Below are 15,775 nucleotides of genomic sequence, written 5' to 3' on the forward strand. Positions count from 1 at the left end.
CCCCAAATAGAAGACTGATATAACAGACAGTTCTAATTGCTTCAGTTTTCACTAGAAATTAAAATTTTCAAGGGTTAAGAATTATAATTACTATATCAATTAAGGAAAGCCAACAGAAATATTTCTTTATGCAAAGAAAATAAAATGTGTGTCCTTGGTAAAAAAAAAAAGGAGTAAGGAATGGAGACATGTTTTTATTGATGGAAAAGAAAGCTATCATGTCCTAAAGTAAGGCTGGTTGTTTAATAAGGCTGGCATTTAAAGACCTAGAACAAAAGTGAGATTTTTAAATGGGAAGTCATAGAAAATTTATGGAAAAGGAATCTTAGAAAAGAAATTTTGTGTGTAATCAAACTGACTAATATTGTAGAATAATAATACCCTAAGAATCTTAAAGATAAGCTCTAAATAAGTGATAATTTAATATTTAATAATTTAATATTTAATATTATAAGTATTATAATATATAATTATAATATTTAATAAATAAGTGATAATTTAATATTTAATAATTTAATATTTAATATTTAATATTTAATAATTTAAGGCAAACCTTAAATTTAATTTTTTATATATATAAAAATTATATATATAATTATATATATAATTATAATATTTAATAAATAAGTGATAATTTAATATTTAATAATTTAATATTTAATATTTAATATTTAATAATTTAAGGCAAACCTTAAATTTAATTTTTTTTTCTCACAAGACTAAGTTTTCGGACTTTATTCTACCTTTTTTTGTTTGTTTTTGGGGCCACACTTGGCAGTGCTCAGGACTTAGTCCTGACTTTGCTCTCAAGAATCACTGCTGGTTGGGCTCATGGGACCATATGTGGTACAGGAGATTGAACTCAGTTTGGTCATGTGCAAAGCAAATGCCTTGCCTGCTGTATTATCTCTCCAAACCCTTTATTCTGCTGTTGTTAGCAAATTGTATAAGGCCTTTTTTTTTTTTTACCTTTATGTGATATACCTAGAAAACAAAGATGCTATGTTTATCAAAAACAAACACCAGTACTCTTTATTATCAGTCTCTGATTATTTAGGCAAACCAATTTCTCTAATGTGATCTGTGTGATCTATCTGGCCCCTGTAATATTGTTTTTCATAGAAATGGTAGTAATTGTGAATGATTTGTCCACATACGAATATCAATGACTATTTTCCTTTCTTTTTAAGTAACTTCTCATCTCTGAAATGCAGGTAATAATGAAACCATACATACCTACAAAATTTTTGGTCATGAGACTGTGGATTTCTTGAATTCGGGATTCCTTAATGTTTTTGCTTACAGTTATAATTAAAGAATGGGGAGCATACAGTGAGGTTCAAAGAATAGCTGCTGAGTGACAGGAGAGGGGTCAGGAGAGTGCAGGCAATTGTCACTGCAACTGGAAAAGCTCCTCCAATCTTTCCTCAGTTAGATCTTCCAATTTTGTTTGTTTTTGTTTGTTTATTTTTGTTTTTTGGACCACACCCGGCGGCACTCAGGTTACTCCTGGCTATCTTCTCAGAAATAGCTCCTGGCAGGCACGGGGGACAATATGGAACGCCGGGATTCGAACCAACCACCTTAGGTCCTGGGTCCGTTGCTTGCGAGTCAAACGCCTCTGTGCTAACTCTCCGGCCCCGATCTTCCAATTTTGTTGCTGAGTACAACAATTTGCAACAGAACCAATATTACTGTTTATACTTCCCTTGCACTGTACCATGCCCAGCACAAAAGTGTTGTGCCATTCTTATGGAATGGCACATAAGAATCGCTCAGAATGGCACATAAGCCTCCTTAAGGAGGCTCTTCTCTAGCTCCCTCTCTTGACCCCAGTTCCCAGTCCTGACAATAAGACAAAATTACCTTTGCCAGCCTGTAAGCTTTGACCCCTGCAGTCACCTCCCCAAGGTAGGTGTGGTCACCTTGCCATGAGACTGAAGTGGGCTGAGTGGTCAGAGACAGTCAGGGAGAGTCGGGCTGACCCAGCCAGCCTACAGTCACAGCATTATGGGTGTCTCTGTGCTGAGCATCACCAGGCCCCTGGGCAGTATCTCTGGGTTCCTGCAAGTGGTCTCTCTGCTTGGCCTGGTGCTGCTGCTGATCAAGGCTGTCCAGCTCTACCTGCACAGGCAGTGGCTGCTCAAAGCTGTCCAGCAGTTCCCATCGCCTCCTTCCCACTGGTTCTTTGGGCACTCCAAGGAGGTAAGAAGGAGCAGAGAGGAATAGTGGGAGGGCAGGGATGGCTTCAAAAGGTGGTAGTCAGTGAACTATTGGGAAAGTTTTGATCAGGGTTTCAGGGGGGAAAGCCAGCTCACTTTTTAGGTCTCATCACTTCGGTCCAGAGAGTTTCTTCCTTCCAGGAAACGGGCTGGTGGCTCAGGTCCACTGGACTCTTCCTCCTGGATTAGACTAGTAGTTCTGTACTTTCCAGGCAACAGCTGTGTTTTCCTGAGTCTCCTCCTCATGTTGGGCAACCTCAGCTGTTTCCACACAACAGGGCTTCTGATGCTTCCTTGACCAGTCACTCAATCCATCCTCTATACCAGATCAAACCGGTCACTGCTGCATTGTGGAGTTCCCAGTGTAAGGAAGTATCAAATAACAAAAACAGAGCCTTAACAGGCCAGGGAACCCACTAGTCCTGTTTGACAGTACTAAGGATTGAGGAGTTTTCTTTCTTTCTTTTTTTTTTATTTCATCTTTTTTTTTTAATTTTTATTTTGACCATATTGGCTTACATATCTTTCACAGTAGTATTTTAGGTACATATTGTCTTTGAATCAGGGGAATTCCCATCACTAAATTTGTCCTCCCTCCACCCCCATTCCCTTCCTGCAACCCATATCCCCCACTCTCACCCCCCCAGGCTGCTAGAGTTAGTGGTCCCCTCTGTGTCTAGCTTTCTACTAGTGATCATATATCTTTTTGGCCCTGGAACCCTCCTTTGTTTCCCCCCATCTATTTGACAGGCAGAGCTAGATAGTTTGAGTTATGTGGTTTTGTTTGAAGGAAAGAAAAGCAATAGAATGGGGTAAAAAATTAAATAAGCTGAAAATGGGCAGAGTCTTTATAGAGGCTTTCAACGGAATTGAGGAATTTTCTGTTTCTTTGTCCAAACTATGACCACACATGAGTGATAGGTACCAGTACTATCCTGGATGAGGAGGACTAATATTTGATTATACAGTATAATAAAATGTTTCCTTCCAAGGGTTCTTTCACCAGACTCTGTCTTTGAAACAGGAGATGCACTTCCTGCCCTCACCTAAATTCTGTGAACTGAGTCCAAGGATTGTTTATGGCTTCACTTGTCCCTGCTTTGCTTCTTTCTGTACCATCATGTGTCTTTATTCTTCTCACTTAGCATGACCCCCTGCTTTTATTTGGGTGTGTATGATTTTCACTGTGTGTGTTTCTGGGAATTGAGCTGGTGTCATATATGCAGAGCATGCCATTTAACACTGCGTCACATTGCTAACCCAACTCTACTCAGACTGTGTCCACTCAGAGCCAGCATCAGTTTCCATCAAGTGAGGGTTGGTTCAGCTTCGCACAACTACCCTTGACTTCAGATGCCAGGGGCAGGGCGGTGGCGCTAAAGGTAAGGTGCCTGCCTTGCCTGCGCTAGCCTTGGACGGACTGCGGTTCGATCCCCCAGTGTCCCATATGGTCCCCCAAGCCAGGAGCAACTCCTGAGCACATAGCCAGGAGTAACCCCTGAGCGTTACCGGGTGTGGCCCCCCCCCCCCAAAAAAAACCCCTTGACTTCAGATGCCAGTCAACAGTCCTGCTGGCTTTTTTGTGCTTCTGTGCAACTGAATGTAAGCCAGAGTTACCATGACAGCTTCCCAGATTTACTGGATTTGCTAACTTCTTTGGGATCACAGCACTCAGGAGAACCATGTTATTGGAGATAATCACTGCTGTGTGGATAAAACAAAAGAAATTCATCTATTCAAAATCAGAGAGGATAGTCAAGGGGCTAAAGCTCTTGCTTTCCATTGGTCAACCCCAGTTTAATTCCTTACAACCCAAATTATACCTGTGCACTCTTAAATATGACCCCTGAACCCTACACATAGTTCTGAAGAGTTGTTCTCCATTTTCGCTGGGTGGAGCCAGCTTATGTGCTGCTTTCATTTGAGGAAAAACTCCCATGAATGTTATCACTTAAAGTTGGAGATAGTATAGGTGTTAAGCCTTGCCCATAGTTGGCCCTGATTTAATATTCAGCACCACATATGCCCCCCCCCCCGCCCCATCACCACTAGGAGTGATCCCTGAGCAATACCAGCTTTGGACACCAAATAAACATTAAGTAAACACTTTAACTAGAATGAACCTATAGAAGTGTGGAACTAACTCATGAATAATCTCTAATATGGAACAGTGATAAGCCAAGTAAAGAATTCAAAGGTGGCAATGATTTGTTTTAGACAGGTGTTATGCTTCCTATATCCTGAGTACATAGGAAAACACAGGTTTTGAGATCAGGTTTCCTTTTGCAAGCATGAATGAGGAACATGGTGAAGAGCACAGCTCTGTGTTCAGCTGCTCTGGTCTGGTCTGCACAATTGCTGGCCTCATGCACTCGATACTGAAACTTAGGCTTCATGACCTAAGGAAATGGCTCCTTTTATTCTAGTTAAAAGATCTGAAAATTCTTCTTCTCTGTACCTTCAAATGCAATATTCCCAAATGCAAATTACAGAGTAAATTAAAGTATACAAATCAAATCAACAGCCTGCTGAAAAGAAACTGAAGCCCGTATCCCAAAGACAAGAACTCCTGTTCCTAAACTTCAAGCCCTAAAAGGATTCTCATTCCCTAAACTGATTCCGAGGCATCCCCCCAATTTTCTTGCCTGCCAGTTAGGAGGAGAATAAAAGTTCCTTAAGAACTGGCAGGGCTTGAACTGAGGCCATGTACCAGAAGGTAAGACTTACAAAGGCTTGTTTTGTCTATTCCCTATATATTTCATACAGTTTTCCCTTAGACGTATGCTTGATAGTATTTCAAACAAATAATAACCAGAATGGTAAAACAAAACTAATTGCAAAGTTGATTTTTTTCATTATCTACCTTACCTCTAAGTAAACATAAATTATGACAAAACTGCTTCCCAGGTGATTCAAGGGGTCAAATTGTTCGTGCAAATGCTGTAGTTATGGCTTCCAAACTTTTGTATACCAGAAAGTCAGTTACTAAGGTATATGTCTACCCAATTTTGTCCCCAACAAGAAGATTCAATATGTTAAGCCTTGAACAACCATCAAGTATTGACCCGAGTCATAAAGAAGCAGCTGTACTGTTATGTTCTTCTGATCGATACAAAACTATCTCCTTTGTGGTTCATTTCACTATTCTCCCTACAGTTATAGAGAACTATACATTTTTCTTTGGTTTATCTTTGACAGTTCTCAGAGGAGGAAGAGCTGTCACAGATATTGAAAAGGATAGAGAAGTTTCCGTGTGCCTCTCCTCGCTGGCTATGGGGCACAAGGGTCCAGTTTATTATCTATGACCCTGACTACATGAAGGTGATTCTGGGGCGATCAGGTGAGAGAGAGCAAATCCTCTTTTCACAACTAATGTAGTTTCTCTTACATAGGTGCCTGGGGTTGAAGAGATAGTAAGGGGGTTAATGTTGACTTGAACATTGCTAATTCTGGTTTGATCCCTGCACCATATAATCCCCAAACCAACAGGAATAACCCTGATTACAGGCAAGTGTACTAGCAAAATCACGTGTGTTCATAACCTGGAATTCCAGAAAATAGTAGAGGATCAGTAAATAGAGCCTGAACCTTCTAAACCATAATCCTAGGCTGCCTAAACCAACAACATTACTTAAATATAATATAATTTGAGTGGCAGTTTACTATTTTCTTTCCTTTCTTGTTTAACCAAAGTGACATCATTTATTATATAAATTAGGAACCTTGATCTGAAAATTAGGACATAATTAGTCATGATGGCAAAGCCACCACAACTTATATGAAAACCACAATGTTGTGTTTTTATTTGGGGTGGGGGAATTGAGGAGAGGATATGCTTTTTCTGAGTCACCTCTTGTCCAGAGTGTTCTGATATTAAATGGAGTCTGAGTTCCAGGCACTACAGGCACCAGGGAAGAAGCATTAGGGGTACTGGGTGTAGCCTAAGACATTGTAGCCTAGTCATTGGGAGTGCACAAACCTCTAGTCTGAACCCCAACTCTGTCTGGAACTCCTGCTTAGCTGGTACCTTAGGTAACTTATAATATTTTTCCTTACCTTTCAGATCCTAAGTCTACTATTCCCTATAGATTCATTGCTCCCTGGATTGGTAAGTGCATCTAACTTTTAGAAATAGAAGCTTCTCACTGGTCAGATGTTAGAACTCTCTCTGACTCAAGACAACAGCAGATGTTATGTACCTTGACAGCACCCATTTTTCTAAATCAAATCTAATTTCCATCTTCTAATAAAATCATCACATTTCTAAGGTACCTTAGCATTCTGCGAGTTTAGTTTTTCCACATCATGTTCAATCCTCTCCAACATCTTAGCCCAATTTTTGTTCAAGTTCTTGTCTGAACTGACACACAATATTATTTGAGCCTTTATCCCTCATGATGTGCCAGTCTTGGTTTTGTCCAAAGTGTCCCTAGTCCTTCTAATCACATCTCTTCTATCCATGTGCACACCACTGGCTGTTCCAGGTTATGGTTTGCTCCTATTGAATGGGCAGACCTGGTTCCAGCACCGGCGCATGCTGACTCCAGCCTTCCACTATGACATCCTCAAGCCCTATGTGGGAATTACAGCTGACTCTGTGCGAGTGATGCTGGTAAGTCTGTCCTTCTCTTACCTGCTCACCTTCAATCACAGTTCAGAGTCTACCCTCACACACAGTACAAAGAAAACTGTAAAAAGTACAATTATTTAGTAGACATTTTCAGTAAATAATTATCACATTACCTAGAAGATATTATATGCACACATTTTACCAAAACTTAGCTGTTTTAGAAAAATAGAAAAGAGCCATCATAATATTTAGAGACAGGAAAGACATAGCCTGTCAGTTGAGACCTTCTGGGGGCACAAAAACTATTTCCCTCCTTCAGGACAAATGGGCAAAGTTCCATGGAAGTGACCCCATTGAGATCGTTGAATCTATCTCCTTGATGACACTGGACACCATCATGAAGTGTGCCTTCAGCCATCGCAGCAGCATGCAGACTGACAGGTCAATGGCTACCACATTCAGGACCTGCTCTGCCCAGGTCTGGACCTAACTTTGAGGCCAGCAGGGCAGTTTGTATATGAACCAGTACAAACAGAGAGGCTCTCGGGAGTCTTGGTCAGGGAAAAAGACCACAGTGTGATTCTAGTTCCTGAACCTGATCCCTGGCTTCTCAAGTCTTGTCTAAAATACAAGTTCCTCAGCACAGACAGAAAAAAAATCTCTCCCTGTTGTTTGTGAAAGCCTATATCCAGATCCCCACTCCAATGCCAGAATCCTCTCATATCACTCTGCCCTATCTCCCTGCAGGAAGTTCCAGTCCTATATTCAGGCCATCGAGAAACTGAAGGGCTTCTTCTATTCCCGAGTGAGGAATGCCTTCCACCAGAATGACTTCCTATACAGCCTGTCCTTTAATGGTCGTAGTAACTCCAAGGTTTGTGAGGTTGCCCACGAGCACACAGGTGAGACTCCCACATCTGGAATGCTCCCCTCTGTCATCGGTGATATCTAAGGGATCCACAGAGATGTCCTTGGTACAGCTGTAACCTTGCTGGCCACTCAGGAAAGAGGATGTGAGGGTCTAAAGTGCTGGTCTATAAGGATATTACAAGTATTTCCTCATCAGGGAGTATTGAAAGAATCCTTCCCCTAGCAGGGCTCAGCAATGTCCCCGGATTCAGCACTGTGGGGAGACCTGAACAAGCATCATGGAGTTCCTGCTTACTGTGTACCCTCACTCCCACATTCCTCTGGTCCACTATACCCATACTCTTGAGGGATGTGTAGCTGGGGCTATTATGGACTTTGACATGGGCCCCTATACTTCTTAGCTGTGTCTGAGCATTCTTTCTTGATAGACCACGTGATCCAGCAGAGGAAGACACAACTGCAGAATGAGGGCGAGCTAGAAAAGATTAAGAAGAAGAGATACCTGGATTTCCTGGACATCCTGCTCTTTGCCAAGGTGTGTGTGTGTGGAAGGGTGAGGGTAGAGCGGTTGAATAAGGTTGTAACTGTGGAAGGAAAAAGTGTGGAGAGAGGAGTTGAGTGTTACAGGGAAGAGTTTAAAGAATGGTAAGTGTAAATGGGGTGAGTATGAAGGAGGGTAATCATAATGAAATGAGGGTGGAGGGGACTGCAGCTGTGCCCATATGACCAAAGGAGGATGCTGACTCTTTCTCTCTCTCTCTCTCATGCCTGCAGACAGAGAAGGGGAGCAGCCTGTCTGACAAGGACCTGAGGGCAGAAGTGGACACTTTCATGTTTGAAGGTCATGACACCACAGCCAGTGGCATCTCCTGGATCCTTTATGCTCTGGCCTTAAACCCTGAGCACCAGCAGCTGTGCAGGGAGGAGTTGCAAAGCCTTCTGGGAGATGGCACCTCCATCACCTGGTAAGTGCCAGGCCTGGAGGAAACTGGCCAATCAGAAGAAGAGCCTGAGCAGCTTCGCTCACCCTCGGTCTGGGCCTCTACTCAGGAACCACATGGACAAGATGCCCTACACCACCATGTGCATCAAGGAGGCAATGCGAATGTACCCTCCAGTGCCCAGTGTGAGCAGAGAGCTCAGCACACCAGTCACCTTCCCTGATGGGCGCTCCTTACCCAAAGGTAAGCTAAACCTGGCATGGTCACTACGCTGCTGTTTACTAAAAGAGGAGCAGGCCACAGGGCCAACGACAGTCCTGAACTCTTTGGGGTGCTTTCCCTCGAGAATAAATACTTCAGGTGCCAGAAATATAGTTCAGTAGATAGGGCACTTGCCTTGCACAAGGTTAGAAGTAGGGTTAGGGTTTACTAGGTATCATTTCCCAAGCCTCTTGGAAAGCTTGAGAAAAAGGCCAAAATAGATCTTGAGCACTGTCATAATGCTCACAACCAAAGGACCACCACCAAAAATTATCAATTCTCTATAATTAGGATAAGTCTATAAAACACTGCCAAAGTACTTATCCCACAAAAATTTAATCAACAAATACCTGCCTCTAAGTGTGGCCTCAGCAATTCAACTTTAAAACCATTTCTATGGTTTTATTTTTTAAAACCATTTGTATGGATATTCCTCAAAAATAGAAATTGAGGGGCTAAGTAATAATACAGAAGTAGGACCTTTACCTTGCATGAGGCTAACCTGGGATGGACCTATATGATTCCCAGCATCCCATAGTGTCCCCTAACCTGCCAGATGTGCCCAAAAACCAACCAAACAAACAAAAAAACCACAAAGAAATTGAGCTTCCGTACTATCCAACAATATCACCCTAGGAACACAATATAGAAAAGCCCTCTGCACGTCTAAGTTCATTGCAGTACTGTTTACAATAACCAAAATCAGGAAACAACCCAAGAGCCCAAGAACAGATGAATAGATAAAGAAACTGTGGTACATCTACACAATGTAATACTGCACAGCTGTTAAGAAAAATGAAGTGATGAAATTTGCTAACACATGGATGGATATGGATATTTTTATACTAAATGAAATGAGTCAGGGAGAGGGATAGTCAGAGAATAATATCACTGATGGGATATAAGAAAAAATAAAAGATAGTATGGTAATAATATCCAAAGACAATTGAGATGAAGGCAGGAAGACCAGTCAATGGTAGGAAGCTTGCCACAAAGAGCAGTGAATGCAGTTAGGGTAGAGAAGGGTCCTTTATGACAATGATAGTTGGAATTGATCACTCTGGACAAAAAAATAGGTGCTGTTTGGGGCAGAGTGGTGGCACAGGAGTAGGGCATTTGCCTTGCTCATGCTGACCTATGACTGACCATGGTTCAATCCCCTGGCATCCCATATGGTCCCCAAGCCAGAAGTGATTTCTGAGCACATAGCCAGGAGTAACCCTCTGAGTGTCACCAGATTTGCCTCTCCCATAAAAAAAAAAAGAAAAAATAAATAAAAGAATTGGGTGTTGGGGCCAGGAAGGTGGCGCTAGAGGTAACGTGTCTGCCTTGCAAGCGCTAGCGTAGGATGGACAGCAGTTCGATCCCCCGGTGTCCCATATGGACCCCCAAGCCAGGGGCGATTTCTGAGTGCATAGCCAGGAGTAACCCCTGAGTGTCAAACAGGTGTGGCCCAAAAAAACAAAAAAAAAAAAAAAAAAAAAAAAGAGAATTGGGTATTGAAATGGAATAAAATGATGTATATGGTACCCTTCATTAACAATCGTGCAAAGTACAGTGTTGAAAAGGAACAGGGGGAGTAAAATACTTGCCCCAGAGGCAGGCAGGTGGGAGGGAAATGGGGGACATTGGTGGTGAGAAAAGTGCACTGGTGAAGGGTGGTGTATATTCTATGACAGAAACTCAATCGTGAACAACTTTGTAACCATCGTGCTTAAATAAAGTAATTATAAAACTTAAAAAGAGAAAAGAAATAATATGTAGAAAAGTTTCTAAGACCAGATATAGCATAGGGGTTATGTTGCTTGCTTTGCATGGGGAAAACCTAAGTTCAAACCCTGATACCACATGGTCCTCTAAACACAGCACTGAGTAACCAACACAAGCACAGAGCTCGTAATAGCATTCCCCACAGGACTGCATCAAATAACTCAAAGTATCTTTTTCCTGATGTGGCATGTGGTCCTCTTCTTTTGGACCCCAAGGCAAGGAGGGAGCAGGAATTTGCTAGATGGTCTAAGGGCCCAGTCTCTGTGGGCTGCTTCCCCTCAAGAAACCAAAACTTCAGTGAAGATAATGTCTATAAATGCCATCACAGCTCCTATCCCAGGAAAGCTCAATCAAAACAAGTTCTGGCCTCTAAGTGTAGCCTCAGGAATTCAGCTCCAAAATATTTGTTTCCTAATATGAAAGATCTGGGTGGACAGAGAAAGATAAAGGGAGGGACAGACCTGAGATCCCTCTAATAAAAGGAGGTACCTTTCCCCTTTCCACTCCCACCTAACACACACATACATGGGGCTGAACCCTCCATTGCCAAACAAGCTGTGAGTTAGGTGGCAAGTTGTTCAGCCTCCTCTGAGCTCAGCAGCCTCAACAGAATGAAGATTTGTCCTTCTTCGAGGCTCTTCTGAGGAAAAAGTGAATTAATGCTTGGTCCCTAAAGGCTTAGGGAATAATCTGAAAAGTGAATGTTGCTTGAGTTTTCCAAAAGAAAAGCTTGCTCCCTTCTCCTGATCCTGTCTCCTCCTGATCCGAACACAGGGGATTCCCCAGACTGCCTTACTCTCACTTCCCATCTTACATAGGATCTGCCAGGCAGAGATGTCACAAGGTAACACATGGCACTTAAGGGCACATGCAACTACAGGCTGGAAGACTGGGGCCCATGGTAGGGGATATACTCAGCCTTCTCTCTCTCCCCTGCCCCTAGGTCTCTCAGTGGTGCTCTCCTTTTATGCACTTCATCATAACCCAAAAGTGTGGCCTGACCCAGAGGTATGATGTGGGAACAGCGGGCTGGCCAAGGTCTCCTCACTCTCACTCTTTCCTCTGTTGGGGCTTGTCCCTCTTAGACTGCAGATGTCTTGACCCCCTTGTCTGTTTCTGTGCTTCTCTGCAGGTGTTTGATCCTTCCCGGTTTGCTCCAAGTGCTTCTCGGCACAGCCATGCATTCCTGCCCTTCTCAGGGGGCTCCAGGTGAGCTTTTCAGAGTTGGTTGGAGGAACATCACTGAGTGTACCCACATGCAGATGACCTCCTATGTATATGTGTCCCTGAATTGGCACCAATAATTTTTTTGACAGTGACCACTGAACAGGCAAAGCAGTCTGGCAGCAGCAGAACTAACCCATGTATTTTGGCATTTCCCCTTTCAGATCAACCTCCAGTTAATTGCTTTTTTCCTCAGAGCCTCAGGTGGCTTGTGCCCACTCATCAGAGATCAGTGATGTTGGGTGTGTCGCAATTACACTGGGAGCCCTACAGGAAGCTCTCAGGATATTTTGGGGAGAATTTATACCTATGGTGTCTTTCCTCTAGGCTTCCACTAGCCACTTCCAGGAGGCTGCCAGGGAAGGGCAGGGGAGAACCAGAGAACTTGGAGGCCCTGGTTTCAGGTCCCAAAAAATCAGGCCTGATGACTGACTGTTCAGAACTGGCTCTGAGATTCTTTCTCACATGGTTATTCTTTCTCATAGAAACTGCATTGGGAAGCAGTTTGCCATGAATGAGATGAAGGTGGCTGTGGCACTGACCTTGCTCCGCTTTGAACTGGCTCCTGACCCCTCCAGAGTTCCCATTCCCAATGCCAAACTTGTGCTGAATTCAAAGAATGGAATCCACCTGTACCTCAAGAAACTCACCTAAGTATGGTGACAGGAATGCCTACCACCCAGTCTACTGCCACCTACTCTTGCTCTACTCTTGTCCACTTATTGTCTTTCTTGAGATCTTTTCAAACTGCATGCTCTCACTGTTCCCATTCCCTATGTGTTTGACTGTTTCCCTGCCTTTGTACTCTCATTTTCTCACTACTCATGGAACTACTGTCCACCTGCCTGTCCCACCACTCTCTTGGCATTTACAATTTTTCTGCCTGCCTGCCTGTCATTCTATAAGTCTCTTTTGGTGCTGTACCAAATTATTCAAATGTATAGTCTTACAGTGAAACCAATCTATACTCCTACAATTTAGGATCCAGAAATCCACATGGGAATGGCTTAAAGGAATACTTTTAGGTGATAGTGGAGGGCAAGGAGATAGCCTTTTCTACCCTCTAGAATTTTTCTTTTTCATTTTTTTAAAAAAATAAAATCTTTACTTAAGCACCATAATTACAAGCATGATTGTAGTTGGGTTTCAGTCATAGACAGAACATCCCCCTTCACCAGTGCAACATTCCTACCACCAATGCCCCCAATCTCCCTCCTCCCCCACCCCTGCCTGTATTCAATACAAGCATTATACTTCTTTCATTCATTAACATTGTCATGCTAGTTGTTCGTGTATTTATTTCCTTACCAGCATTCACCACTCTTTGTGGTGAGCTGTATATTGTAAGCCAGTCCTTCCAGCACTTAACTTTATTGTCTCTGGGATTATTACAGGAATGTCTTTCCTTTCTCTCCACATCCCCACCAGCAATGATTGTTCTTGTTCTTTATGTTGTGTGCCAGTCTCTGTGGCATGATATGGTATCTCATTGTTTTGATTTACATCTCCCTGATGATTAGTGATGTGGAACAATTTTTATGTGTCTCTTGGCCATTTGTATTTCTTCTTTGAGGAAGTGTCTGTACATTTATTCTCCCCATTTTTTGATGGAGATATGTTTTATTCTTATTAAGTTATTTCAGTACCTTGTATATTTTGGATATTAGCCCCTTGTCTGATGATTATTGGGTAAGTAGTTTGTCCCATTCTGTGGGTGGCTTTTGTATCTTAGGCACTATTTCCTTTGACGTGCAGAAGCTTCTCAGCTTAATACATTCCCATCTGTTTATCTCTGCTTCCACTTGTTTGAAGAGTGCTGTTTCCTCCTTGAAGATGCCTTTAGCCTCAATGTCATAAAGTGTTTTAACCACCTGTTGTTCTATATACCTTATAGTTTCAGGCCTCATATCAAGATATTTAATTTATTTGGATTTAATCTTTGTGCATGGTGTTAGATGGGAGTATGAATTCACTTTTTTGTAAGTGGCTAACCAGCTGTGCCAACATCACTTGTTGAAGAGGCTCCATTTTGGATTTCTTGTCCCTTTATCAAAGATTAGTTGATTGTATGTCTGGGGTACATTCTCTGAATACTCAAGTCTATTTCCCTGATCTGAGGATTTGTCTTTATTTTAGTATCATGCTATTTTGATAACTATTGCTTTGTAATACTGTTTAAAATTGGGGAAAGTAATGCCTCCCATATTCCTTTTCCCAAGGATTGCTTTAGCTATTCGTGGATGTTTATTGTTGCAAATGAATTTCAGGAGTGTTTGATCCACTTCTTTGAAGAATGTCATGGGTGTCTTGAGAGAGATTGCATTAAATCTGTACAATGCTTTGGGGAGTATTGCCATTTTAATTATATTAATCCTGCCAATCCATGAGCATGTGTCTCCATTTTCTTGTTCCTTTCTTATTTCTTGAAGCAGATTTTTGTATTTTTTTTGTATAGATCCTTCATGTCTTTAGTCAAGTTGACTCCAAGATATTTGTATTTGTGTGACACTAATGTGAATGGAATTGTTTTTTAATGTCCATTTCTTCTCTATCATTATTGGTGTATAAGAAGGCCATTGGCTTTTGCGTGTTAATTTTGTAGACTGCCACTTTGCTATATGAATTTATTGTTTCTAGAAGCTTTTTGGCATAGTCTTTAGGGTTTTCTAAATATAGTATCATGTCATCTGCAAAGAGTGAGAAATTGACTTATTCCGTACCTATCTGGATGCCCTTGATATCTTTTTCTTGCCCAATTGCTATAGTATTAGTATTCCAGTACTATGTTAAATAGAAGTGGAGAGAGCAATGGCAACCTTGTCCTGTACCATATTTTAGGGGAAAGGGTTTTACTTTATTTTCATTGATAATAATATTTACCATTGACTTGTGGTAGATAGTCTTGACGATATTGACAAAAGTTTCTTTCATTCCCATTTTGATGAGGGTTTTTTAAAATCAAGAATGAGTTTTGGACCTTATCAGTGCTTTCTCTGCATCTATTGATATGATCGTGTGGTTTTTCTTTTTCTTTCTTTTTTTTTTTTTGGTGGTTTTTGGGTCACACCCGGCAGTGCTCAGGGGTTACTCCTGGCTTCATGCTCAGAAATTGATCCTGGCAGGCACGGGGGACCATATGGGATGCCGGGATTCGAACCGATGACCTTCTGCATTAAAGGCAAACGCCTTACCTCCTTGCTATCTCTCTGGCCCCTATTTTTATTTTTCTTGATATGGTGTGTTATGCTGATTGATTTACAGATGTTAAACCATCCTTGCATTCCTGGGATGAAATTGACTTGGTCATAGTGAATGACCTTCTTGATGACGTATTGAATTCTATTTGCCAGAATTTTGTTGAGTATCTTTGCATCTGTATTCATCAGGGATGTTGGTCTGTAATTTTCTTTTTTGGCAGCATCTCTGTCTGGTTTTGGTATCATGGTGATGTTGGCTTCATAGAAACTGTTAGGAAGTGTTCCTATTTCTTCAATTTTATAAAAGATCCTGAAAAGGATTGGTAGAAGTTCCTCTTGAAAGGTTTGAAAAAAAAATTCATTAGTGAACCCATCTGGGCCTGGGCTTTTGTTTTGGGAAAGATTTTTGTTCACCATTTTAATTTCCTCAATATTGATGTGGCTGTTTAGATCTGCTACCTCATCCTTATTCAACTCTGGAAGGTTATAAGAGTCCAAGAATTTACCCATTTCTTCCAGGTTCTCATGTTTCATGGCATAGAGTTTCTCAAGTAGTCTCTGAATAGCCTTTGAATCTCTAAAATGTGTGTAGTGATCTCCCCCTTTTCAATTTGAATACAGGTTATCAAGTTTCTCTCTCTTTCTTTGTGAGTTTTGCCAGTGGTCTATCAATCTTGTTTATTTTTTTTCAAAGAACCAAATCTTGCTTCCGTTGATCTT

General features: G+C 41.7%; 1 protein-coding gene across 1 annotated transcript; it reads left to right on the forward strand.

Annotated features, from left to right (window-relative positions):
- Window positions 1-1,944: 1,944 nt before the first annotated feature.
- Window positions 1,945-12,528, forward strand: LOC126011411 (cytochrome P450 4A11-like). Its single transcript, XM_049775181.1, has 12 exons — window positions 1,945-2,205; window positions 5,421-5,562; window positions 6,286-6,330; window positions 6,707-6,834; window positions 7,112-7,233; window positions 7,540-7,694; window positions 8,091-8,197; window positions 8,437-8,627; window positions 8,713-8,846; window positions 11,578-11,642; window positions 11,767-11,843; window positions 12,344-12,528. The coding sequence occupies exons 1-12, from the start codon at window positions 2,011-2,013 to the stop codon at window positions 12,510-12,512; spliced, it is 1,530 nt and encodes a 509-aa protein (XP_049631138.1). The 5' UTR covers window positions 1,945-2,010; the 3' UTR covers window positions 12,513-12,528.
- Window positions 12,529-15,775: the final 3,247 nt, after the last annotated feature.

The sequence above is a fragment of the Suncus etruscus genome, chromosome 6 (genome assembly GCF_024139225.1).
Source record: "Suncus etruscus isolate mSunEtr1 chromosome 6, mSunEtr1.pri.cur, whole genome shotgun sequence".
Classification (NCBI taxonomy): domain Eukaryota; kingdom Metazoa; phylum Chordata; class Mammalia; order Eulipotyphla; family Soricidae; genus Suncus; species Suncus etruscus.

Bases quoted from the DNA above. Each gene is read 5' to 3' on its own strand.
- LOC126011411 (XM_049775181.1), top strand. From the start codon at position 2,011: ATGGGTGTCTCTGTGCTGAGCATCACCAGGCCCCTGGGCAGTATCTCT. The intron at 7,695-8,090 runs GTGAGACTCCCA...CTTTCTTGATAG, and splicing joins GGTTGCCCACGAGCACACAG to ACCACGTGATCCAGCAGAGG. The intron at 8,198-8,436 runs GTGTGTGTGTGT...TCATGCCTGCAG, and splicing joins ACATCCTGCTCTTTGCCAAG to ACAGAGAAGGGGAGCAGCCT.